Genomic DNA, 24,130 nt, shown 5'->3' on the forward strand with positions numbered 1-24,130 from the left:
CACATCAGGATCAAATATAACTCTGCAGCTGTGAACCGTTAGTTCAAAGGGCTGCCATGGTGAGTGATGGCACAGGCTTCTAGGGAGTGAACTTTGTGGTAGAACTTAAATATAATTCTTCCAATATTTAGAGTAATTGAGTCATAGAGTAATCAACATTGAAACAGGCCCTTATGCCCAAAAAGTTCATGCTGACCACAGTGCCCATCCAGCTAGTCCCAATTTTCCGTGTTCGGCCTATATCCTTCCGAGGGAAATAACTTAGAGGAAATACATACTCATGTACCACCAGTTGTTGGATAAGTAGTTTCACAACTTAAAAAAGGGTGGCATGGTAGCATAGTGGTTGGCACAACGCTTTCCAGTACAGACGACCCAGGTTCAATTCCCGCCGCTGCCTGTAAGCAGTTTGTGCATTCTCCCTGTGACCGCGTGGGTTTCCTCCGGGTGCTCCAGTTTCCTCCCACAGTCTAAAGATGTACAATTTGGCAGATTAATTAGTCATTGTAAATTGCCCCATGCTTAGGCTAGGATTAAATCAGAGCAATTTAGTTTGAATGACCAGAAGGTTCTATTCTGCAATGAAATAAATAAACAAACAAAACAAACAAATAAATAAATAGATAATAGATAAATAAATAAATAAGGGAGGTAGTGCTGAAGGGCAGTGTGCTGTGGGCATACCTGGGGAACATGACATTATTCTTAAGGATGATGTCACTATAAAGCACTCTGAGCACTGATACCCACTGAAGAGTGCTGCTCTTCAGGATGCCAATTCATTACAGCACTCCTCAAGCTCCAATCTATACATATATAGGTAGATTCAACAGCCTCCCTTGCCCTGGTAACTTTTAAAATATGTTGGTGAAGCTAAGTGCTGCTATTAAAAACAAAACACTGGAAGAACTTGGCAGGTCAAGCAGTACCTGTGGAGACAAAAGTTGTGTGGTGCCATTTTTGGACTGAGACCATTCATCAGGACTAAGGGAACAGGAAAATCGCCAGTATATAGCAAAACAATAGGGTGCGGGGAGGATCAACGCCAGACAGTTCATGAAAGGTGGAACCAGGTGGGAGGAGAGGTTGGGAATGATGAACTAATGGAGAAGGAAATTAGGTGGACAGTATGTGCAGGAGGAAACATTGGAGGGGATGGGTACGCAGTTTCTTCTCCCTTTGCTCTTTATCCTAAGGTGAACAAAGGTGTTCTACAAAAGCTTTGTTAGTTGAAAAATCCCAGAAATCCTACTATATAATGGATGTCATTGAACCGTCATCCCAGTAATAGGAATTATACAGAAGAATTGCCTTCTCCCCTCTTGAATCCTCTGGCATCTTCGGGACCATAGTCCTTAACGTTGGCAAACACGCTCTCTGTCCTTCAATTATAAGCCTTCCAAAAACAAGCTGAGATGCAAACTTTTTTTTTTCACAGCCAGCCTGGTGTGACATGCATGATTGTCAGTCCCTTGAGCAAATTGTCACTAAGCATATTTTGTAATCAAGGTGGCATAGCTCTCATGTGATTTATATCATAAAATCTAAGTCTTATTATAGGTACATGAACTCTAAAGTAGATAAAAAGTCAGTAGAATTTGATCGCATTTTCTGATTTACGGTATTTTGCACGTATCAGTTCTAAAACAATGTTTCCCATAGAGGAGCTTTGATTTTCTTGCCTTCAGATTTGAACAAGTTACACATCATTTTCTTGAGCAGCAGACCTTAAATTTAGGTTTTATTCAAAACCTGCAGGTGAATGCCAAGGTACTATGATATGCCATAATCCCAAAAATGTTGAATATGCTTATAGTCACAAATGGTACATCTCCAAGTCCAGTTTCCATCTGTAATCTTCCGGGAAAAATAATACCAAAATCTTGCAAATGCTGCAAACTCCAACTGGGGCAGGCAGAACCTGGCAATTTACCCCATGTGCCAGCAACTAAGTGCATACAAGCATGCAGACGTGGTCAAGAGATTCAGTTGTTCATATCAATCATCAGAATGAGGAAGAAATGTGATCAAAGTGACTTTGACCATGGAATGATTTTTGGAGCCAGATGGGGTAGTTTGAATATCTCAGAAACTGCTGATCTCCATAGAACCATAGAACATTATGCACAGAAATAGGCCATTTGGCCCTTCTTGGCTGTGCTGAACCATTTTTCTGCCTAATCCTACTGACCTGCACCTAGACCATATCCCTCCATACACCTCTCATCCATGTACCTGTCCAAGTTTTTCTTAAATGTTAAAAGTGAGCCTGCATTCATCACTTCAACTGGCAGCTCATTCTACACTCCCACTACTCTCTGTGTGAAGAAGCCCCCTCCTAATATTCCCTTTAAACTTTTCCCTTTTCACCCTTCACCCATGTCCTCTGGTTTTTTTGTCCCCTAGCCTCAGTGGAAAAAGCCTGTTTGCATTCACTCTATCTATACCCATCATAATTTTATACACCTCTATCAAATCTCCCCTCATTCTTCTACGCTCCAGGGAATAAAGTCCTAACCTATTCAACCTTTCCTTTTAACTCAGTTTCTCAAGTCCTGGCAACATCCTTGTAAACCTTCTCTGCAATCTTTCAACCTTATTAATATCCTTCCTCTAATTTGGTGACCAAAACTGCACACAATACTCCAAATTCGGCCTCACCAATGTCTTGTACAACCTTACCATAACATTCCAACTCTTATACTCAATACTTTAATTTATAAAGGCCAGTGTGCCAAAAGCTATTTTTATGATCCTATCTACCTATGACACCACTTTCAGGGAACTTTGTATCTGCATTCCCAGATCCCTCTGTTCTACTGGACTCCTCAGTGTCCTACTGTTTACGTTGTATGTTCTACCTTGGTTTGTCCTTCCAAAGTGCAATACCTCACACTTGTCTGCATTAAACTCCATTCGCCATTTGTCAGCCCATTTTTCCAGCTGGTCCAAATCCCTCTACAAGCTTTGAAAACCTTTTTCACTGTCCACTACACCTCCAGTCTTCATATCATCAGCAAATTTGCTGATCCAATTTACCACATTATCATCCAGATCATTGATATAGATGACAAATAACAATGGACCCAACACTGATCCCTGTGGCACATCACTAGTCACAGGAATTCTCTTTGGATGTTCATGCAGAACAGTCTCTAGAGTTTAGAGGGAATGGTGCAAAAAATAAAAAGAAAACATCCAGTGAGAGGTAGTTCTTTAGGCAAAAATGCCTTGTTAATGAGAGGTCAGAAGGGAATGGTCAGACTGATTCAAGCTGACAGGAAGGTGACAGTAACCCAAATAACCAACTGTGGTGTGCAGATGTGTATTTCTGAATGCGAAACATGTTGAACCTTGAAGTAGATGGGCTGCAGCAGCAGAAGACCACACCGGGTTCCACTGGGCATATGTGCATTTTTGTAAGGGGAAAAGAGGGGTAGTCAAATCTAAAGGTTCTCAGTATGACAAAGTTTTTAAGGGAAAACTCCTCTCCCACTGATGAATTATTACTTCTTCATATCAAAAGACTCTAAATAAGGATTGAAAGTACAGCCTGCGCTCTGGGTGGAGGCATTTCAATTTGAGTGGCACCGCCACAGACCCAGCTGGTCTATATTAAAGGTTATTTCCCCCATCTGACTGAGAGAACCAATGTGTGCAAGAACTCAACTGGATTCATCCTTGCCAATTTATCTGTTGCAATTGCAGCTGTTGTTTACCATAACCATCTTATCCATGTGAAGAAGTGTCATCTCCACATTGAGACCAACTATCTTCCATATGTGTGCCACTACCAGCATTTAGCATACCATAAGTTAATCCACTGAAAAGTGGACTATCCATGTGTATCTGTGGACGATAAAGAGCAATAAGACTTTATCCCTACACTATCTGAATTTTATGGGCAGACATATCCCTCACCATGGAGTCACAAGAGACTGCAGCTGTTTTAATATGGAACAACAAATAACTCTGATGCAGGGTTTTAACCTAAAACTTCAGTGTTTTCTTTCTCCACACAGATACTGTGCAACCCACAAAGTTTCTCCTGCAGATTGCTTGTCACCCCTCAATTTTACCATCGAGCCAACAGACCTTAGTTCAATAAAGAATGCAGACATATATGCTCAGAGCTGCTTCATGCTTCCTAAAAACTTGGTGCCAACCTTATAAAGCTACAACCCAGGACTACATACATATGGAACAGAAAACTGATAAGAACTGAATATCCTATGGTTAGCACTCAAATCAAATCTCTGAAAAGCTTCTTATATCATTCCTGCCTCCGTCTGAAATGGATATCTATTTATCAAAAAGCTATTCATATTCTAACTTGGAGAAAGGCCAATTTTGATTGCATCAGAAAGGATCTGACAGGTATGGATTGGGATAAGTTGTTTTCTGGCAAAGGGATGTTTGGTAAGTAGGAAGCCTTCAAAAGTTGAACCTTGAGAGTACAGAGTTTGTATACACCTGCTAGAAGAAGCAAGGTTAATAGGTTAAGGGAATTTTGGTTTTTGAGTGGTATTGAGGCACTGCTTAAGAAGAAGAAGAAAGTATAGACAACAAAGAAACACTTAACAAATATGAGAAATGCAACAGAACACGTAAAGAGAGAAATCAGAATGCTAAACTATGACACGAGGTTGCTTTGGAATACAAGATGTAGGGGAATTCCAAGGGCTTCTACAGATATACTAAAACAAAAGGAAAGCAGAGGACAAAATTGATCCACTTGAAGATGAGAGTGGTCATCTATATATGGAGCCAAAAGAGACGGGGAAGATCTCAATTTGGATTTTGGCAATTGTATTTACTCAGGGGATTGTCACAGAGTCTAAAGAACCGTGGTAAAACAAAAGTGAGGTCCTGGACCTTACCCATTTACAAAAGCAGATGTGTTTGGTGTCCTGAAGAAAATTAGGGAGAATGTCCCCAGGACCTTGTGGGAAGATGATGCAGAAATTGCAGGGGCCGTGGCATAAATATTTAAATTATCCTTAACCATGGGAGAGGAGCTGAACGACAGGAGGGCGACTAATGTTCCACTGTTCAAAAAAAGGCCCTAAGAAAAAAACTTGAAAATTAACAGGTGAATTATTGGAAGGTATTCTAAGGAACTGGATATATAAGTACTTGGAAAGATTGGGCCTGATTCTGGATAGTCAACATGGCTTTGTGGTAGTATGTAATGTCTAACCAATCTTTTAGAGTTTTTCAAGGAGGTTGCCAGGAAAATTTGATGAAGGATAGAGAGTGGACATTGTTTACATGGACTTTAACAAGGTTTTTGTAAAAGTTGCACATGGGAGGCTGGTCCAGAGGGTTCTGTTGCCAGTCATTCAAGATAAACAAATAACAGTAGCTTAGAGGGAGAAGCCAGAGAATGGTAGAAGATGGTTACATTTCTGACTGGAAATGAGTGACTAATGGTGTGCTGCAGGAATGTTTGGCATCTATATTAATGATTTTGATGATAATGTGGTAAATTGAAGCAGTTTGACACCAATTCTGGTGACGCAGTGAACAGCAACAAAGTCTATTAAAGTTGCAGTGGGATTGGGAGCAGCTGAAAAACTGGCAGATGGAATTTAATACAGACAAGTGTGAGATGTTGCACCTTGGGAGGCTGCACAGTGAACAGTGGGGCACTAAGGAGTGTGGTATAATAAATAGATCTTTGAATACCAATCCATATTTCCTTGAATGAGATGACACAGGTAGATAGGGTCACAAAAAGAGCTTTTGTCACATTGGTCCTATATATATGAGTATAAATACGAGAGTTGGGGTATTATGTTGTCAGTTCGGAAATACCCGGATTGTCCTTTTTAGTATACAGTCCACATCACACTTCCTGATAAATTCCATGATGGTAGTGACACACTTATCCAGGCTGCCAGATGAGTCTTTGAATATGGACCAGCCTACCAACACAAAATAAACTCATTTATTTCCTCAGAACAACACTGTAATGCTTTCTATACTAGATCCTTTCAGTCCAGTTCGTTTGTGTATAGCGAGAAAAATCACAGCCTGGTGATTTGATTTACCAAATTGTTGATGGGGTTGGTAGGCATCTTTGATGTTTGTATTGAAATGGACAAAGGGTATATGGGCCCCTGGTGAGTCAGGAGCCCACTGGAATTTGGCCTAGTTGGAGTCACTTGCAATTCTGATTTAAGGTAACGCTGGTGATGCCCACTGATTACTTAGCAGTGGCAAAATCAAAACAGAGAAAACTACTAAATACCTTATTAGTAACACTTTATTAACAGCAATCAATGCTAACAGTGGAGAGGTGAGCGGTGGAAGATGCAGAGGCACACGGAAGGTATGGTTGAGGCAAACAAAGGTGGAGACTAGGTCTAATGCATGGTCAAGGCAGAGTCATGGTGACTCCAAGAGTGAGGAAAGTGCTGATGTCTGATTGATTTCAGTACCGAGCTGAATTGGAAAGTTCAAGTACGGGCCAAATTGTGATGGTGGATTCAGGCCCCAGAGCAGTCCAGGAGTGAGGATCAACCTGATGTTTGGACAATTTAAGCACCGGGCAAGATTGAAAAGATCAAGAATGTCAGGACTGGAAGCAGGGTGAGGGCCAGTTTCTCACGGTTCTACTCACTCCTCCGCAATATTTACTCTGTTCTGCACTGAGCTGAGGCTGTGGCCTGCTCCAGCTGCAGTGATACTGGCTTTGAGACTGTGGTCCTGTGCAATGAACTGCAGCTTTGCACTGAACTGAGGCTGTGGCCTGCTCCAGCTGCAGTGATACTGGATTCGTGCCTTTTGTTAAACTTCATTTCTGAAGCTATTTGCTTACTTTTATTGTTTGCCCATTTTTTTTTGTTCTCTCTGTTCATTGGGTGTTTTGATGATCTTTTTTTAATGGATTCTTTTGACGTTTATTTGCTTAGTGGCTGCCTGTAAGGAGATGGATCTCTAGTTGTATGGTGCATACATTCTTTGATAAAATACGTACTTTGAACTTCGATGAAGAGTGGCTCAGGAAAAACTGTTTCAATGGTGGAAGGAAGTTCATCAAACAGTGGGGGGAGGGTAGGCATGGCAGTGGTGACTTGGGAAAGAGGAGCATCTCTTCAGGTGGAAGCATTCTTGATGCTTGGAGCAAGACACAATGGGCAGCACAGCAGCAACAGCACGGTTACGGATTCAGGCATGTGGGTCCTGCAGTTCTCAATGCACAGCTGTTTCAATCTGTATTCAAAGCTGCAGCGATGACATCTTTAATACTTTAAAACAACCGTGGTGGTATTTATAATTATTTCAGCATTGCTCCTCCTTGTTTTATTGAGGATTGAAAATGAAGAATGTGACTGATCCAATCTCTGTTAGAAAGTAAAGAGTACCACACATATTTATGGGACACAATGGCCAATCTCAAGTTAGTAAATCAAAATGATAATCCTCCCCATTTCTCCTCAATACTCAATGCCCCTCTTCTCACCCCCTCAAATTCTTGGACTGCTGTATGAAGAAAAATAGGTTAATCTAGTTCACCTTCAAGCTTCCAAAATTGTCACATGATACAATGGCAATACCGATCAGTCAAAGTGACCTCTATCACTTAAGCAACAGCGAGCTGAGTTAAATGTGAATTCATGGGCTTTGGTTACTCTTTTCTTCCAAACGTGTAACCTACCATGAATCATGTCTCCAATTACTCTTTTATTGTATTGCAAATTGTTGACAGCACTGTTCATTTATCTGTGAAATTCTTTCAAAGAAAACCTTTTGGACTGGAGGCTGATCTCTGATATTAAGCACAGATTTGACAAGAGTCTTGTTTTTCACAGGCATGAACGTATTCACACAAAGAAGGATCAATACATGAAGGGCATGTCAAATCTGGATAGCACAGATGATCTGGCCGCACTTGAAGTACTGGATGAAGTAAGAAAATTAAAATACGTTTATTTCTGTTTAATCGAATGTGTTTCATCTTCACTCAAAGATAATTGGCCTTATTAATTCAAAGATTATTTGGAAAAATTGTAATATGATAAATTGAAATGGGCTGAGATTAATGACATTTGAGGTTAATAATATCTATTTGTGGTTGACTGACTTCTGAGGGGGCAATTTAACCTCCTAAAATATGTATATGTGCTTGTTCAAGCATGTTATTAAATTGCAAAAACATCTGAACCCCAGTCCGAGCACAATCCTTCCCCCGTTTCCAGCTGATATCCACATATGTAGAGCCATCCCCACTACCTGCAGACGGGTTTAGATTGTCATGGAACTGTGCAAGTTAGATTTTTACTTCACTTTCAGCTGGCTATTCTAGGTCTTCCAGGATCTGAGAAGCTTGACATGTAAAGTCAAAGGTCAAAGTTGAATTTATTGTCACAGGCCTAAGTACACGCTGGGTGCTGGCTGGTGGTGTGGTGGCATCCACACCGGAGTTCGAAGTGAGTGGTCGCGGGTTCGACTCCAGCCGGCTCCTTGCACGCTTTCCATCCGTGCTGGGTTGAGCATCGAGCTAGCAACTCGGCCTCGTAGAAAGCAGACACATGCTAAAGAAATGGCAAGACTACCACCCGATACATCACAAAGTGTTGAGAGGAACAACAAGGACAGTATGTGTACACGAAGCTGCAATGAAAATCTTATTTGCAGCAGTATCTTAGGCACATATCATCATACGATGAGCATTCATTTAAAAAAATGAGAGATTTAAAACATTGCCAGTACTGCTTGTGGGGCAAAAGAGCCACTTTTGGCTCAAAGTATACCAGTTTTCTTATCCACTGAACTGGCCGCTCCTGCACAATCACCAGAAACTTGCATGAACAAGCTCTCCATCCCACACCTTACCTATATCCAATCTATTTCCAACTCCCCTTGTGTAACTGTCCCATATTGCTTATGCTGCCAACCATTCACTCACACCTACTCTCTTGCAAAACCCAGCTAACATCAGGAAAGTCAGATACTCCTGGATCGCAGGTTCCCTTGGAATAGCCTTTGACGAGCTGGTTAATTAGGTTCCCTTGGAATGGCCTTTGACGAGCTGGTTAATTAGGTTCCCTTGGAATGGCCTTTGACGAGCTGGTTAATTAGCTTGTTTCCTGAAGAGGGAACCAGACATGTTCTTCATCCATCCAACAGTTTATAAATTCAGCCACAGTAAATATCAATGCTTTAACATTATTCATATACTTTATGTAATTATGCACTATTTTACTTGTTGTCTCTTGCCAGAGTACAGTCACCGAACAATTACAAACGCGGTACAGCAAGGAGCAGATATATACTTACGTCGGAGACATCCTTATCGCTGTAAATCCCTTCCAAACACTGGATATCTATTCCTCAGAGGTTAGCTACTAATCATAGTAACTACTCAGCCTATCAATTCTCTGTGACTGTAATGCAGAACTAAACCAAATATTTTACTTTTCACAATAATATAATATGATAATATTTTCCAGAAAGCTATCTATTTAATGGCAAAACTGTTTTTGTTAGACTCTTAAATGAAATTGAACTATTTATATACTTTGGAGATTACTTTTTTTTTTACATTTTGGTTCTGTTGAGAAGCTGTGAACCTCTTGATAAAAGCAGATGGTATCTTCCCCCTCGATAAGTATAGCAGAAAAAGAACATTATATCTACATTCCATTTCAAAGGCTTCAAACATTCAATTGAAGGTAATGATTCACGGAGTATGACATCAGCACAATTGATTGGTTTGCCTTACGTCAATAGAAAATCATTATCATACCCTAGATGGAAGAAGTATATATGCACTTTTCTTCAAATTTTCATTATTCATAACTTACACATTCCCCTCATTAGCATTGCAAATGGCAGGCAAATAATGTTTTTAAAATTGCTTTCAAATTGACTTCACTGGGTTTTTATTTAAAACATATTTCGTTTGAAGCTAATACAGACACAGGTTCCCTCAGATGTTGAGGTACCAAGTCAGCTTGGCCTGTATCCTCTAGAGATCTTCAGGAGGATTCAAAATGAAGCTTTGACAGGGTGGGCTCAGGGAGATTGTACCCTCCAGTCAACATTGAGAGATCCATTATTCTCAAATTAAAGATTAGTCTATTTCAGAACTAAATAGGGTGTTTTTTTTATTCAGAGAGTGGAACTATTTTGGAATTCTCTTCAATTTTCCTTTTTCTTACTGGAATATTTGACTTGATTCCTAAAATCAAGTGGAATAGCAAGGGCATATAGTTGTGGGTTTGGGGTGAAATCATAATTAAACATAAGGTACGGGTTTGAAGAAAACAAGGATAACTCATCTCCTTCTACCTTAGGCCACAAACTTATCAATCACCCCTGATGAGTTATTAACTTCAAACTTTCTGCATAATCACTCAAAGAGTTGACCTGCATGTGCATGTCGCGAGAGCTGTATAACTCATTTCCTTCTACTTTAGGCCACAAACTTATCAATCAGCCCTGCTGTGGACACTTTCTGGAGGTCCAAGATCCGTATGCTCCACGACCGCTGGACTAAGTGTATAAATGTAGGAGGAGACTATGTTGAAAAATAAATGTGCTAGGTTTTCTAAAATTGACTCCTTCTACCATAGGCCATGAACTTATCAATCACTCCTCGTACACCAGGGAAACAGGCTCTTCTGGCCCAACAAACTCGTGCCGCTCAATTACACCCAGGTGACGAATTAGCTTTAGGTCTTTAGGATGTGGAAGGAAACTGGAAACTGGAGGAAACCAATACTACAATGTACAGAGAGAATGTACAAACTCCTTACCGACATCAGTAGAATTGAACATGGGCTACAAGAGCTTTACACTAACTGCTACACTACCATGCTGCCTCTTCTAGCTATAAAAGGTCCATCTTCTCTGACACTAGTTCAGGCATGCAGGTCTGTGAATCATTAAGTGATGGCAGTCAGTAATTAACAGTTTGCCCAATGATCCCATCCTCGGCATGAGAGTCTACTGTCTTCAGCAACTGCAAACTGCATCCATCAAGGGCAGGCTAAGTTAATAACTAACCTATTACAAGAGCAAATTGAACACAATGAAGCATAGACAAAACTGATTATTCTTATTACCCAGTTCCATCATTGCCACAGACAGCTGTGGAGACCAAGTCATTGGATATACTTAAAATGGTGTTTGATAGGTTCTTGATTAGTCAGGGTGTCAAAGGTTACATGGAGAAGGCAGGAAAATGGGACTTAGAGGGATAATAACTCCAACCATGATGGAATGGTGCAGGATTGGATGGGCTGAATATCATAATTCTGCTTTTATGTATTATGATTATTAAAGCATGCATGGAATGGGTAAAAGATTAAGCAGTAACACTGGGTTCAAGAGCATACTTAAGAACATAAGGCATGGATGTCAAGTCAGTAAAATTTTAATAGAAAACTAGAGATAATTTCTAAAGTAAGTACATGTTCGGCACAGCATTGTGGGCTGAAGGGCCTGTATTGTGCTGTAGATTTTCTATGTTTCTAACTGCACATGAAATTTATTTCAGTGTTCAACAAACTTTTTACTGAATACCATTTTCAGGAACTATTCATATATCACTTGTTTCCTTTCATGGCCTGAGTTCTATCAATCTCTGTACTGAATTAACACACAAACTGATCCTCCGTAACCTGCCAAGGTAGATAATCCCTCACTTCAGTCCTAAATGGCCCTTTATTCTGAAACTGTACCCATTCCTAGATTCCTCTTTCAAGAGAAACATCTAGCATGTCTAGCTCTTTATGTAGGAGTCAAAGAAATCTTTTCTCACTCTTTTCAGACAATCAGGTCTTAATCTACTCACTCTCTTCTCATACAACAAAATGCTGTCTCTAGAAGCAATACAAGTAAGTATTTGATGTACTGCCTCTGTAGCAAATACATCTTAGTTATGTAAAGAGACCAAATTGCACTCAATAGTCCAATTGCAGCCTTTTCAGGCCCTAAATAATTCAAATAAGGTTCCTTTATTGGTGTTACCATATCCTCTGATAATAAAGGTTAACATACTATTTTTCCTTCCAACAGCTACACCTGCATATTAGCCTTCATTGACTTGAGCACAAGCACAGCTAAGTGTCTTTGAACATTGTCCTCTCTCACACCATTTAATATTCTTTTTTGTCATCTACAGTGAAGTGGATGACCCAACATTTTTCCACATTTATTCCATCTGACATGCTCTTGCCAGTTCACTCTGCTTGTCTATATCTTTTTGAAGTTACTTTTCACTTTCCTCCATGCTCACAATCCCATTTTGTATTAACCCCATATGCCACCATTTAGCCCATAGCTTTCGATGCTGAGACATTCCAAGTGCTTGTCTAGACCGTTCTCAAATTCTGTTATCATCTCTCCTCCCATCACTCTTTCCAGTGGGCATTCCAGATATCCACCAAAAAATGTGCCCCTCAGAACCCCACTAAATAACTTCCTCTTAACCTGATTTGGTGTCCTCTGGTTTTGTTCACTTCTGATATGGGGAAGTGTTTCCTACACTCAATCTTACCTGTAATCCGCATAATTTTATATTCCTTAAAATCACATCTCCTCTTAATCTCCTCCACTCACTGAAAACAGACCTAGCCTCTCTGGTGTCTTCTCAAAACTTAAAAGTTCATTCCAGACAATGTTAAGTTGAATCCTCCCTGTGCCCCTCCAGCACTATCACATCTTTCCTATAGTGTGGTGATCAGAAATGCATGCAGTACTCCAGATGGGGTATGACAAAAGGTTTATAAAGTTGAACCTCCTTCCATTTAATGCCTTGACTATTGAAGTCCTACAGATTTTCTTAACCACACTGCCACCTTCAAAGATCCATGGACTTGCATACCAAGGTCCCTTTTTTCGTCAGTATTCCCTAGGACATTGTCATTCGTGATGTATGTTCTAACCTCTACTACTTTCAAATTCCATCACCTCTCAATCTCTGCCATTTCTCATCCCTTTTCATCAATATCACTCTGTAACAAACACTGTCAACAACTCCACCAATCTCCGTGTCATCTTCAAACTTATTGATCATTCCTTCTATATTCACATCCAAATCATATGTTAAAAACTGTAAGAATCACAGCACCAGACCCCATGGAACACCGCTAGTCATGGGCATCTAATCACAAAAATGACCCACACGGGGTTTCCCAACCTGGGGTCTACTGACCCCTCGGTTAACGGCAGGGATCCATGGCATGAAAAAGGTTGGGAACCCCTGCTCTAACATCACTTCCTGTGTCCTATTGCCGTGCCAATTCTGGATCTAGTTTGCCAACTTGACTTGAATCCCATGAGCCCTAACCTTTTGAACCAATCTCCTATGTGGGATCTTGTTGAAAACCTTACTAAAATCCATGTGCACCACATCTACTGCACTGCCCTCTTCAAAGCACTTTCTTACCCCCTCAAAAAATTCAGTCAAGTTTGTCCCTGCCTTTCTAAGTGGTTCCTGTCCCTCAGAACCTTTTTTCTCTATAAATGATCTGCACACAGGTGTGTAATTGCTAAGGTTTTGTTTGTTGCCCTTTTTGAAAAGGAGGTCACACTTGGTGTCCTCTGGTGATTTACCTCACTTATCATCAGCCAAAATTTAAACATCTCACCTAGAGCTACAGCAATCTCTTCCCTTGCCTCTCATAAATCTTATCCAGTCTTGTGGATTTATCAACCTTTAGGCTGACTAAGACATTGAGTACTTCTTCATTATTTGTGAATACTTGTAATAGAATTTCATCTTTCACCTGACTGAGTTCTCCAATGACAAACTTTAATTCCTTTGTGAATACTGTATTATATATTAATTTAGGATGTCACTTTTACCTTTAAGCTCCCCACATAGATTGTGTGCATAAAATGTTGGTGCCAGAATGTGTGGACACTGTGGGCCAGCCCCTGCAAGTGACACATTTCACTGTACGCTTCAAGCTCAAGTTCAGTTCATCGTCATTCAATTGTATACCAACAAATGAAGCAACGTTCCTCCAGACCAAAGTACACAGCATAATTCATGTAACTCACACATATAACCCAGAAAGTAACATTACCACCAGTAGGTTCACTAAAAATAAGGTGCATTTATAACACAAGTTAAAATGCCTGATAAGACCTGGGCAGAGGCAGGGGCTTCAGTAGTACACATGATAAATTAACTTAATCTTGAAAGTTCAATCTTGAGATAGTCCTTGTTGTCCATAATGATCCTTCCACATACCCCAGTTATACTTTTGCCTTTAGTATAGTTACAAAATGCCACTAGGTAAATTTTAACCACGTCTGCCTGGGATATTTCGTGATCCCCTTCTCTTTCTTCTTAATTTTTAATATTACATTACATTCATACATGAAAACTGATGCAATGAAGATTCAAACCTTCTTACAATTTATCCAGCTAAGCAAGCATCACCGGCAATGTGGAGAGATGCTGAATGGTCCATTGTGAAGGATTCCCAAGGAAAATAATCTGTGAAGAATCAGAATCTTTTCAAAAAGACAGCTTAGGGCACAGTCTCTCTTATCTAAACTTCCAGTCTGAGGCTTTCTCATCTGCAAAGCTCACCTGCGGGGTTATACTGACTACAACGTGATGAGAAAACTGGAACTTTCTTGCTTGTTTTTCTGCATCAAGTTAGTGGAGCTATCCTGTTTGCCTTTATGGAAATTCCACATCACGTCCAACTGTGTAAATGCTTGCAAAGATGCCACTGCCTCCTTGCTGTAAGGTCATCTGTACCTGAGTGGGAAATTCATGAACCTGTTCCTGTTGCAGTCTGTATTTCCCAATGGCTGAGTGAAGTTGGAAGTGGAGAGTTGATCAATATCACAGTTATGCTCTTTTTGGTACCTGAAAAGATGTGGCAAAGGAACTATGATTATAGTAATTACCAGATCAAGGGACATGAACATTAACATCTCTGTAACAAACTCAACCCTTCTACAGCATGGAACCAGCATTTGGGGAAGCACCTAGATTATCAGAAACATCAAATGTTTATTCCACTTTGTAGAACCTGCCTGACTTGATGAGTTCCTCCAGAATTGTGTGTGTGTTGCTCAAGATTTCCAGCATCTACAGAAAATTATGTGTTTATATGACCTGGATTATCTGAATAGTCAAGTTTCAGCTCAGTAGTAATTTTCCCTATATCTGCCAAAACTTGTGATAGGAATGAGTCATCATCCGCTGTGTTTACACCTCTCATGTCTCTTTTATAAAAGCAAAATTGTGCAGATTCTGAAAATGCAAAATTAAAATAGCAAGGATGGAAACGTGAAACAGGTTTGCCGGCAGTGTGGAACATCCCCTAGCTCAGACAGAAGTACAATTTCTCCATAGAAACAAAAATAATTTTTGAAATAGTTCTCAACTCTTGAATTCTTTGACAAACAGTCATGATTCAAAAAAGTAGTATCCTGTTGCCCAAAACATCCACTTCAGTTTCTGGATGCAGAAACACCACGGTGCATCCAAACTTGAAGGTTAGGCTCACTTCCATCATGTTTGTAATACTAATATAAAGGATGGCCAAAACCTGAGTTGCACCAAATACATTTTTTTCCTGTTGAAAATGGAAAGAAAGGGAGCCTCTGTTGAGTGTCACAGTGATTCAATGGTTAGCATTGTTTTCTTACAGGTTTCATCCTGATCTTGTGTGCAGTTTGCATTTCTTCAAATAAGACAATAAGAGATTAGTCCGCTCTGTTATTCCATCATGGCTGATTTATTAACCCTCTCAACCCTATTCTCCTGTCTTCATCCCAAAGTCTCTGAGCCTTTACTAATCAAGAGCCTATCAACTTCCTCTTTAAATATAAAACCATAAGACATGGGAGCAGAATTCGGCCTTTTGACACATCAAAAGAGCAAACTTCATGACAAATGTGAGTGATGGGTTTGCTTTACATAGTTTCCTCCCTCATCCCAAAGACATGCTGGTTCATGGGTTGACTGACCATATAACTTTCTCCTTGTGTTGGTCAGTGACAGGAGAATAATGTGGTTGAAATTGAGGTGGTGAAGTTAATGGTGAGGTGAGATGTGAATTGTAGAATGTAGATGTGTGCTTGATGGTCAATGTAGATATGTAGAGCCTGTTTCTGGGCTGTAAAACCATGACCAAAAACATTCCTAGATCACAAGACCAAGATCCCAAACTCCATCAATCTCCAGTTGGTCAGTAATCTTACAAAGTCTTACAGGTAGAGAACATGACAACAAAGATTATTTTTGGAAATTTTACAGGGCATATATTGCTGCTTTCATAAAGTGTGATCATTTTAGGGATTAACTTCCAGCATCCTATAGCATTAAATAGAATATGTTGGTATTAATTTAGTTGTGGATGATCTTATTCAAAATGTTTGGGGCTTGATAAGAGCCATCCTGCAAGGTTGTTTCCTTTGGTTGGAGAGGCTAGAACAAGAAGGTATAATTTGAAGAAAGGGGGTTCGATGCTTGAAGCAGAGGTCAGATAGAGTATATATTCAAACCATGGAGAATTCATTGAAATTCTCCACACCAAATGAGTAGGTCTGTTATTGAATACATTCAAAACTGAAATTGATGGAGTTTTGTGTTCACCGAGAATATGGGGTTTGGCAGCACAGTAACATAGCAGATAGTGCAAACTATTACAGTTCAATTCTAGCACTGTTCTATAAGATACTTTACATCCTCTCCGTGGAATGCATGGGTTTTCTCCAAGCATTTTGGTTTCCTCACACATTCCAATGATATACCAGTGAATTGGTCATTATAAATTTCCCTGTAATTAAATTCAGGTTAATTGAGGTTGTGGGGGTTGCTGGGGAGGCATGGCTCAGAGAGCTGGAGGGACCTTCTCTGCACTGTATCACTAAATAAAAGTAAAATAATATAAGAAGTATGAAGGGCATTTCATTCTAATGCTTCTTTCAGTATAGTGTTGCATTCAGAATAATATGCTTTAGAACGTCAGCGGAAAGTAATGCTCGTATTATCAGAAGCACTGATAGTCTACATTGGGCCTGGCAGTAATGGAACTACGAGACATGTGTGCAATAGTGAATCCCCTTCTAAGTGAGACCTCGACAATGTTGGATTTCCTTAATCCATCAGTCTCTTTCATCTACTTTGTTTACTTGTTGATTTTCATCACACCAAGCACCTGCCCTGTCCCAGAAGGGTGTATTAGAAGCAGCGTCAGGAGTATCTCAAATGAGGGGCCGCCCCACAAAGGCTGCGGCAAAAGCACACTTGCACAAAATAATGGAAGCAGAATGCATTAGAACACATTCCATCTCTGGTGCTGAATACTTTCAGGATGGAAATAACCATGACTCCACCTAAGCTGTTCCAGTTTGTTATAATGCTGGCATATTCTCAAGTTGTAGAAAATTGCCTAGGACTGCCCTATTTAGAAAACAACAGGATAGGAATGAATATTAATTTCTCTACCTTCTGGTATTTTCTCCTCCCCACCCCTTCTATTTTACTTTTTTCATTCCCTATTCTGGCTCCCTTCTTACCCCTTCCCTTCTCCTCACCTCCCTCTAGTACCTGTCCTTCTTTTCTTTCCCCCATGGTCTTCTCTCTGCTCCAATCAGTTTTCTTATTCTATAGCCCTTCACCTTTTTCACCTATCAGCTCCAAGCTTCCCCATTCATTCATCGGTCCCCCACCCACCTACCTTCCATCTCGAAGCTTCCCCACCCACCTACCTTCCACCTCACCTGGCTTCACCTTCCTCTCCTTCTTCTGGCTTCTTCCCCCTTCCTTTCCAGTCCAGATGAAGGGTCTTGGCCAGAAACATTGACTGTTAACCCCTCTCCTTAGATCTGCTGAGTTCCTCCTGCATTTTGAGTGTGATACTCAGGACAAGTATAATCCAGATGACTTATCATCCATTTTACTCCCAATTATGATCTAAGTGGTAGAAAATGTCATCATGGGGTAGCATTAACTCACCAGCACCCTGCTGATTTTGGCCATTGAACAATCATTTTATTGATGCAAAAATTAACAAAAGAATTGCAGAGGGTGCCATCTTTTTGAGGCACCGCCTTTTGAAGATGTCCTTGATGCTGGAGTAGATATCACCCATTATGGAGCTGGCTGAATTTGTAACATACTGCAGCTTTTTCTGATCCTGGGCAGTGGCCCCTCCATACCAGACAGTGAGTGGTCTCTACATAGCATGTTTCCTAATGAAATGTAGCTGCTGTTGTGCCTTCTTTATAATTGCACCATTATGTTGGGCTCAGGATAGATCCTCAGAGAGGTTGACACTCAGGATCTTGAAATTGCTCACCCTTTCCACTACTGATCCCGAGGTGAGGACTGGTGCTTGTTCCCTCAAATTCCCCTTCCTGGAGTCCATAATCAGTTCCTTGGTCTTACTGACAATGAGTGTAAGGTTGTTGTTGCAACACCACTCAACCAGCTGATCTACCTCACTCCTGTACGCCTCCTCATCGCCATCTGAAATTCTGCCAACAATAGTCCTGTTATTGGCAACTTTATAGATGGGGCCTGAGCTGTGCCCAGCCACACAGCAGTGGGCTGAGCACAGATCCTTGAGCAACACCAGAGTTTATTGCCAGTGAGGAGATGTCATTTCCAATCCGCACAGAATGTGGTCAAGGATCCGTTTGCAGAGGGAGCTACAGTGGCTCAGGCTTGAGAGCTTGTTGATTAGAACTGAGGGTGCTGAGCACTGAGCTGTAAGCAATAAACAGCACCTGACTTACTTTTGACCAGGTGATCCAAGGTCGGTTGGAGAGCCAGTGAGAGCGCATCCGCTGTAGACCGATTGTGGTGATAGGCAAATTGCAGCGGGTCCAGGTCCTTGCTGAGGCAGGAGTTCATTCTAGCCATAATCACCTCTCAAAGTACTTCATCACAGTAGATACGAGTGCAGACATTTTGTAGTGGTGTTGGAATATATGTGTGTGTTTTGTTTTAGTGGAAATGAAAATATTGCAATAATTTCATTAATTGAGAACAAACACTTAGTTGCATTTGGAATTTGTATTCAAGAGGAAGCCAAATAAATTCATGAAAGAGAAAAACAAGGGTATTTCAATGTGAATAACCGAAGTGGGATAATGTTGTGATAGACCGATGGGGAAGAGTGGCCTGCACCTGTACTGTTTATTTTAATGAATAAAGAGACTTGTGTTTGCATCAAATCCTTAATTAGTAACTAATAATAATCATCTATTCACTTGATTCCATTTCCAGTATCATCCAGGAAAACTGGTTGACAGTGTCACTCTTTTCTATTTTGTTGTTAACAGCATTCCAAGCTGTATGTTGGAGCAAAGCTGATAGCCAATCCACCCCACATCTTTGCCGTGGCAGACATTGCCTACCAGGCTATGATCACTTACAACTCAGATCAGGTATCTGTAATTCCACAACAAATACACCTTATGCAATTTTATGTTTTCTGTTCTCTTCATGCCATTTGTGATGTCGGTATCTCTCTACAGCAACTAATGTGTCTTCCTTATCTGTCGCAGTGCATTGTGATCAGTGGAGAGAGTGGTGCAGGCAAGACCGAAAGTACCCACTTTTTAGTAGAGCAACTCACTGTCCTTGGAAAGGTATCGTATTCTTCAGATAAATCACAGCTTGCATGAGGGGTGAGAGGGTGAGATTTTAACCTAACCTATCAGCAAAGCTATCAGATTCAGCGCATCAGTGGAGAGCAATAAAGGGCATTTGCAAATCTGGCAAAGCACCCTATGGTATTCCTGCCCAATTAGTTTACAAAGAGTCAAACCCTCTTCTACATTGAAATCCATTCACTATATTGTATAAATTAATACTGGTATAAAGGAAAAGCAATGTATTTGACATAGGCAATGTAAACACACAGCAAATAAGCAGTTGTGCATTAGATTTCAGCTGAAATTTCATTCCATTTCAAATATTGAGTAACACATGATTACAGAACTGGAGTATAATAGGCAGCTTCTGTGATGCAAACAAATACATTCATGTTCATTCCTGTTACACAGGACACTGGATTCTAATTTGCAGAACTGGAATATATTTTTCATTCTAATCATGCAGAATTGCTGATCTAAGGATATTGATGAATCAACATGTCACATTCAGTCCTGGTAAACAAAGTATTGATCTTAGAACTAATTATGGTTTTAGATGCATCTCTAACCTTAAATGTCAACCTGCAACATTTCTATCAGGATTTTCTGATGGTTACATCAAAGCTATGATCACAGCACCAATCTTAGAAACAGTATTAATGACTGAATACAAGATACAACTTCTAGTCCAACTTTGCAATACTCCTTCGTTTTTGTAACTGCTTTATTGCTTTCTTATCTTTAAACCATTGGCTGGGAAACCACTGGGAATGAATTTCTGGGCAATGAGGTGAGGTGGCTAGCTGATTGTCTATGGTACTGGAAAACCCTTAATGTGGAAGGTTAAAGTTCACTGCATTCTACCACAAGGTTTTCCATGCATGTTAACAATTTAAACCCAATGTATATAAAGCAGCTATTAACTCTTAATGTCCCATTTAATAATTTTTTTGAAATATATCAACATTCTGCAAGAAACTAATGAATGAAAAGTTCTTTCTCCTTGGTCTTTTTCCTATTTATATTTTCCCTTCCGAAGCCAACTGATTCTTCTTAAAGTGTGTTTCCACAGGTGCTTATAAATATTCCACACTTTGCATAACTGACCAAGTCATTTTCATAAGCATAGATGATCGAAGACACAGATATATATATATATAAAATCACATGGGACAAAACTCAAACCGACTCATACTGATGTTTCATATAGAGTCATGAAATGAAAATCAAGTTACGTAGAAATTCTAACATAATAATCCTTTTACTCTATCTGAGATTTCTTAACTTGATAAGTTCAATAGCAAAACCTTTCCTTACCTCAGCTGCGTATTAAGAAATGCAATTAAGGATTAGTAAATCTTATATGATATGCTTTCATTATTATTACAGCTTTATGAAGCTCCTACCATTTCTTTCCCTGTTCCGGAGACCAATGCTACTTCAGTGTTGTGTTGCTGCTATTGAGACAAAGCAACTTTAGTGACAGCTGTAGGGACATCCATTTCTACTCTCTGTTATTTGAAGGGGAATAATTCAAGTTGGGTTATCAACACATGGGAAAAATTAAATAAGGAAAGGTTCAAAAATAAGCTGAGGAAAATACTTTTATTGAATCTGTTGCTAAGAGTTTTTGCAGTAATTAATTTACAGAATATCTTACAGACCAATAACAGGATGCTACAGGAGAAGATTCTTCAGGTGAATAACCTGCTTGAAGCGTTTGGAAATGCCTGCACAGTAATCAACAACAACTCCAGTAGGTTTGGCAAGTATTTGGAAATGAGGTTCACCAGTGGAGGGACAGTCATGGGAGCTCAGATCTCAGAGTACCTGCTTGAAAAATCAAGAGTCATCCACCAAGCCCCGTGAGTATTGAAATAAACCTTTGCTAATGTTTTTCATAAGCTTTCAGCATCTCAATTAAATGTGCTTCAAACAAAATCATTCTCCAAGTGATTAAGGTCTGTACACAGTTAATAGGAAAAGTTGTGATTGTTCTCCTCGGGGCAAAGGAGGCTGAACAGAGTTGTGATAAGCATGTTCACAATTATAAGATCTCTAGGCAGAGTACATAGAAGGGAACAGCTTGCTGTAGAGAACAAAATGACATAGTCTTCAGGCAATTAGCAAAAGTAAAAACGTCATACCTGGTGGGCAGATTGCTCCTGGAGTGCAATGGCAAAGTATGGTAGAGGAGCATTCAATTGTGCCCTCAACAGATTTGAACCATTACTCATGAGAAAAAAAATACTGGGCCACGGAGAAAGGATACCCATTGGGACAACTTGGGGTGCTCAAAAGGCTGAATAGCCTCCTGTGCTTTTTACCATTCTATGATTCTATAGCAACACGCCAGATTGGAGCAACTCAGAGGGTTAAGCAGCATCTATGGAGTGAACTGGACAGTGATTGCTTTCTGTTAAGAGCTTTTGCCTGAGTTGAGAAAAGGGGGAGAGAAGGGGCGGAACATAAGCTGGCAGATGATAGGTGGATCCAGGTGAGGGGATGATAGGACATTGAGGGAGTGGAAAGAGTGGGAATGGTGTCAGAAACTGACAGGTAATTGTGGAAGTGAAAAATGACTGAAGATGATGGGATTTTATAGAAGAAAAAGGTAGAGCATGCAGTAAAGGAATGGTGAGGACAGCCAGTGGAAAAAGAGAAAATGGGATTTTATAATGTTATCTCATGTTTTAATTGTCTTACAGGGGTGAGAAGAATTTCCATATTTTCTACTATATCTATGCTGGTCTGGCACAGAAAGACAAACTTGCTCATTATAAATTATCCAAGGGACAACCTCCAAGGTAATTTTGTAAATTGAGACTCTAACACTAAGCTTTAAATGAAAAGATATTCTCATAACAGTGGTGTGATTTATTGTGATTTGATTACCTGACGAGTGGAGAATGCTCTGTGTGAAAACATTCCAGCAGCAAAGATAATGAGGCTTACTTTATTTGTGCTTGTTAGGTGACCTTATCTCTGGGTCACAGGTATGGACCATGCCTCTCTAAATCTTCCAGTGTTTCTGTTTAATGTACCGCTGGACTGTATATGATTCTCCAAACAAGAAATAATCTATATTTGGAACATAAATTGAGATATCAGAACCATTTTTGTAGTGTTTTTACACCAATATATGTTTGTAACACTCGCTTCACCTAGCAGCTTAATATAGGGGGTGATAACTTAAGAAATCTTGTTTGGGTGGATGCTGCACAGTGTCCCCTGTTACAAATCAGTACCCTGAAATAACAAACAGTACACAATATACAATTAAACAGTTAAACTTTATAACTCTTACTTTGACTATATGGTTAGTAAAAAAACGAAATATAAAGAAAAGGGCCCAAATCTTATTAAACAGTCTGTGCACAAAGTTGGAGCTCACTCATAGATTGATCGGTCCCCATTGACCTCCTGCGATTATTGCTGGCCTTCAGACTCTCGCTCCGAGTCCACTCTGTCTGGCAGTCTACCAAATCTCTCTATTCATGTCTTCTCTCTTCATCTCTCTCTCTCTCCCTCTCTCTAGCAAAAGCCTGTGAAAACAACTGCTACCAGGTTCACAAGACAGGGCAACAAAATCCTGATTGGCTGTCATGCATCCACAGTCCTGTTATCTCCAGCCATAACCCAAACATTGCTGCTACAGAGAAACCATTACATTAGCAGTGAAACCTTAAAGTGCATTACATGTTCAAAATGTTTACTCTTCGTTCTTTTTCTGAACTTGTATCAGTTTTGAACACTATGCCTTTTTGACATCTTTTAGATATCTGCAAGATGAGAAGATAACGATGAAAGAAATAGTAAACAACTTTTTCTACAAAAGCCAGTTTGAAGCTCTTGAACAGTGCTTCAAAGTTATTGGCTTCACCGTCGAGGTGAGAACGTATAATCCATCTTATACACATTCTGCTACTGCTACTGCATCCTCCAAAGTAGAATGAGAGATGATAACCCATAAAACTGTTAGGGAACTTCACGCAGCAGATGTGGAGCTGATAGAACCAAGGGTCAAGAACAGATTCAAAGTAAAGGGCCAGGCATTCAAGACAGAGATAAAGAGAACTTCTTTCCATAGGTCATTGTTAACAGATGCTCCCAACCACAGAAGCTTCCGAGATTTAAACGTTCTAACTCTCCGGAGTACAGATAACTTGTGTGGCCTCCTTAAGAGCTTAGGATGTTCCTGTTAATTGATAATCATGTTTTAGGCACCAAGAATTGCATACTCAAGGAACACCTGAACATAAGCCTACCAGCATTTGTTTTGTGCTCAGTTTCTCGATCCCAGTTGAGACTGCGTCTCGGTCCCAGCCTTGGATACTCTAATATTTGGGTCCAAGCCATCTTTGTCAAGGATTCTTGTCATAGTACGATTGAGCCAATGTGGACCCAGGAGGGAATCAGTCTATCAGTCTGTGACCAGCCACAATGAAGATATTTTCAGACAGAGCCTGGAGAATGATAACCTTCAGGTAGCCATTGATCAACTTTTGCAAGGAAGAAGTCAGAGTCACCTGGGAGAACT

General features: G+C 40.1%; 1 protein-coding gene across 1 annotated transcript in view; it reads left to right on the forward strand.

The window, feature by feature from the left end:
- The window catches only part of myo3a (myosin IIIA), a 404,249-nt gene that overhangs the window by 208,318 nt on the left and 171,801 nt on the right, over positions 1 to 24,130 (forward strand). The window contains exons 10-16 of the mRNA XM_073055309.1: positions 7,818 to 7,914; positions 9,229 to 9,345; positions 19,276 to 19,380; positions 19,501 to 19,584; positions 21,253 to 21,455; positions 22,299 to 22,397; positions 23,369 to 23,480. Of these exons, the coding sequence (XP_072911410.1) occupies positions 7,818 to 7,914; positions 9,229 to 9,345; positions 19,276 to 19,380; positions 19,501 to 19,584; positions 21,253 to 21,455; positions 22,299 to 22,397; positions 23,369 to 23,480 (817 nt within the window). The remainder of the gene's footprint in view (positions 1 to 7,817; positions 7,915 to 9,228; positions 9,346 to 19,275; positions 19,381 to 19,500; positions 19,585 to 21,252; positions 21,456 to 22,298; positions 22,398 to 23,368; positions 23,481 to 24,130) is intronic.

The sequence above is a fragment of the Hemitrygon akajei genome, chromosome 8 (assembly GCF_048418815.1).
Source record: "Hemitrygon akajei chromosome 8, sHemAka1.3, whole genome shotgun sequence".
Taxonomy (NCBI): domain Eukaryota; kingdom Metazoa; phylum Chordata; class Chondrichthyes; order Myliobatiformes; family Dasyatidae; genus Hemitrygon; species Hemitrygon akajei.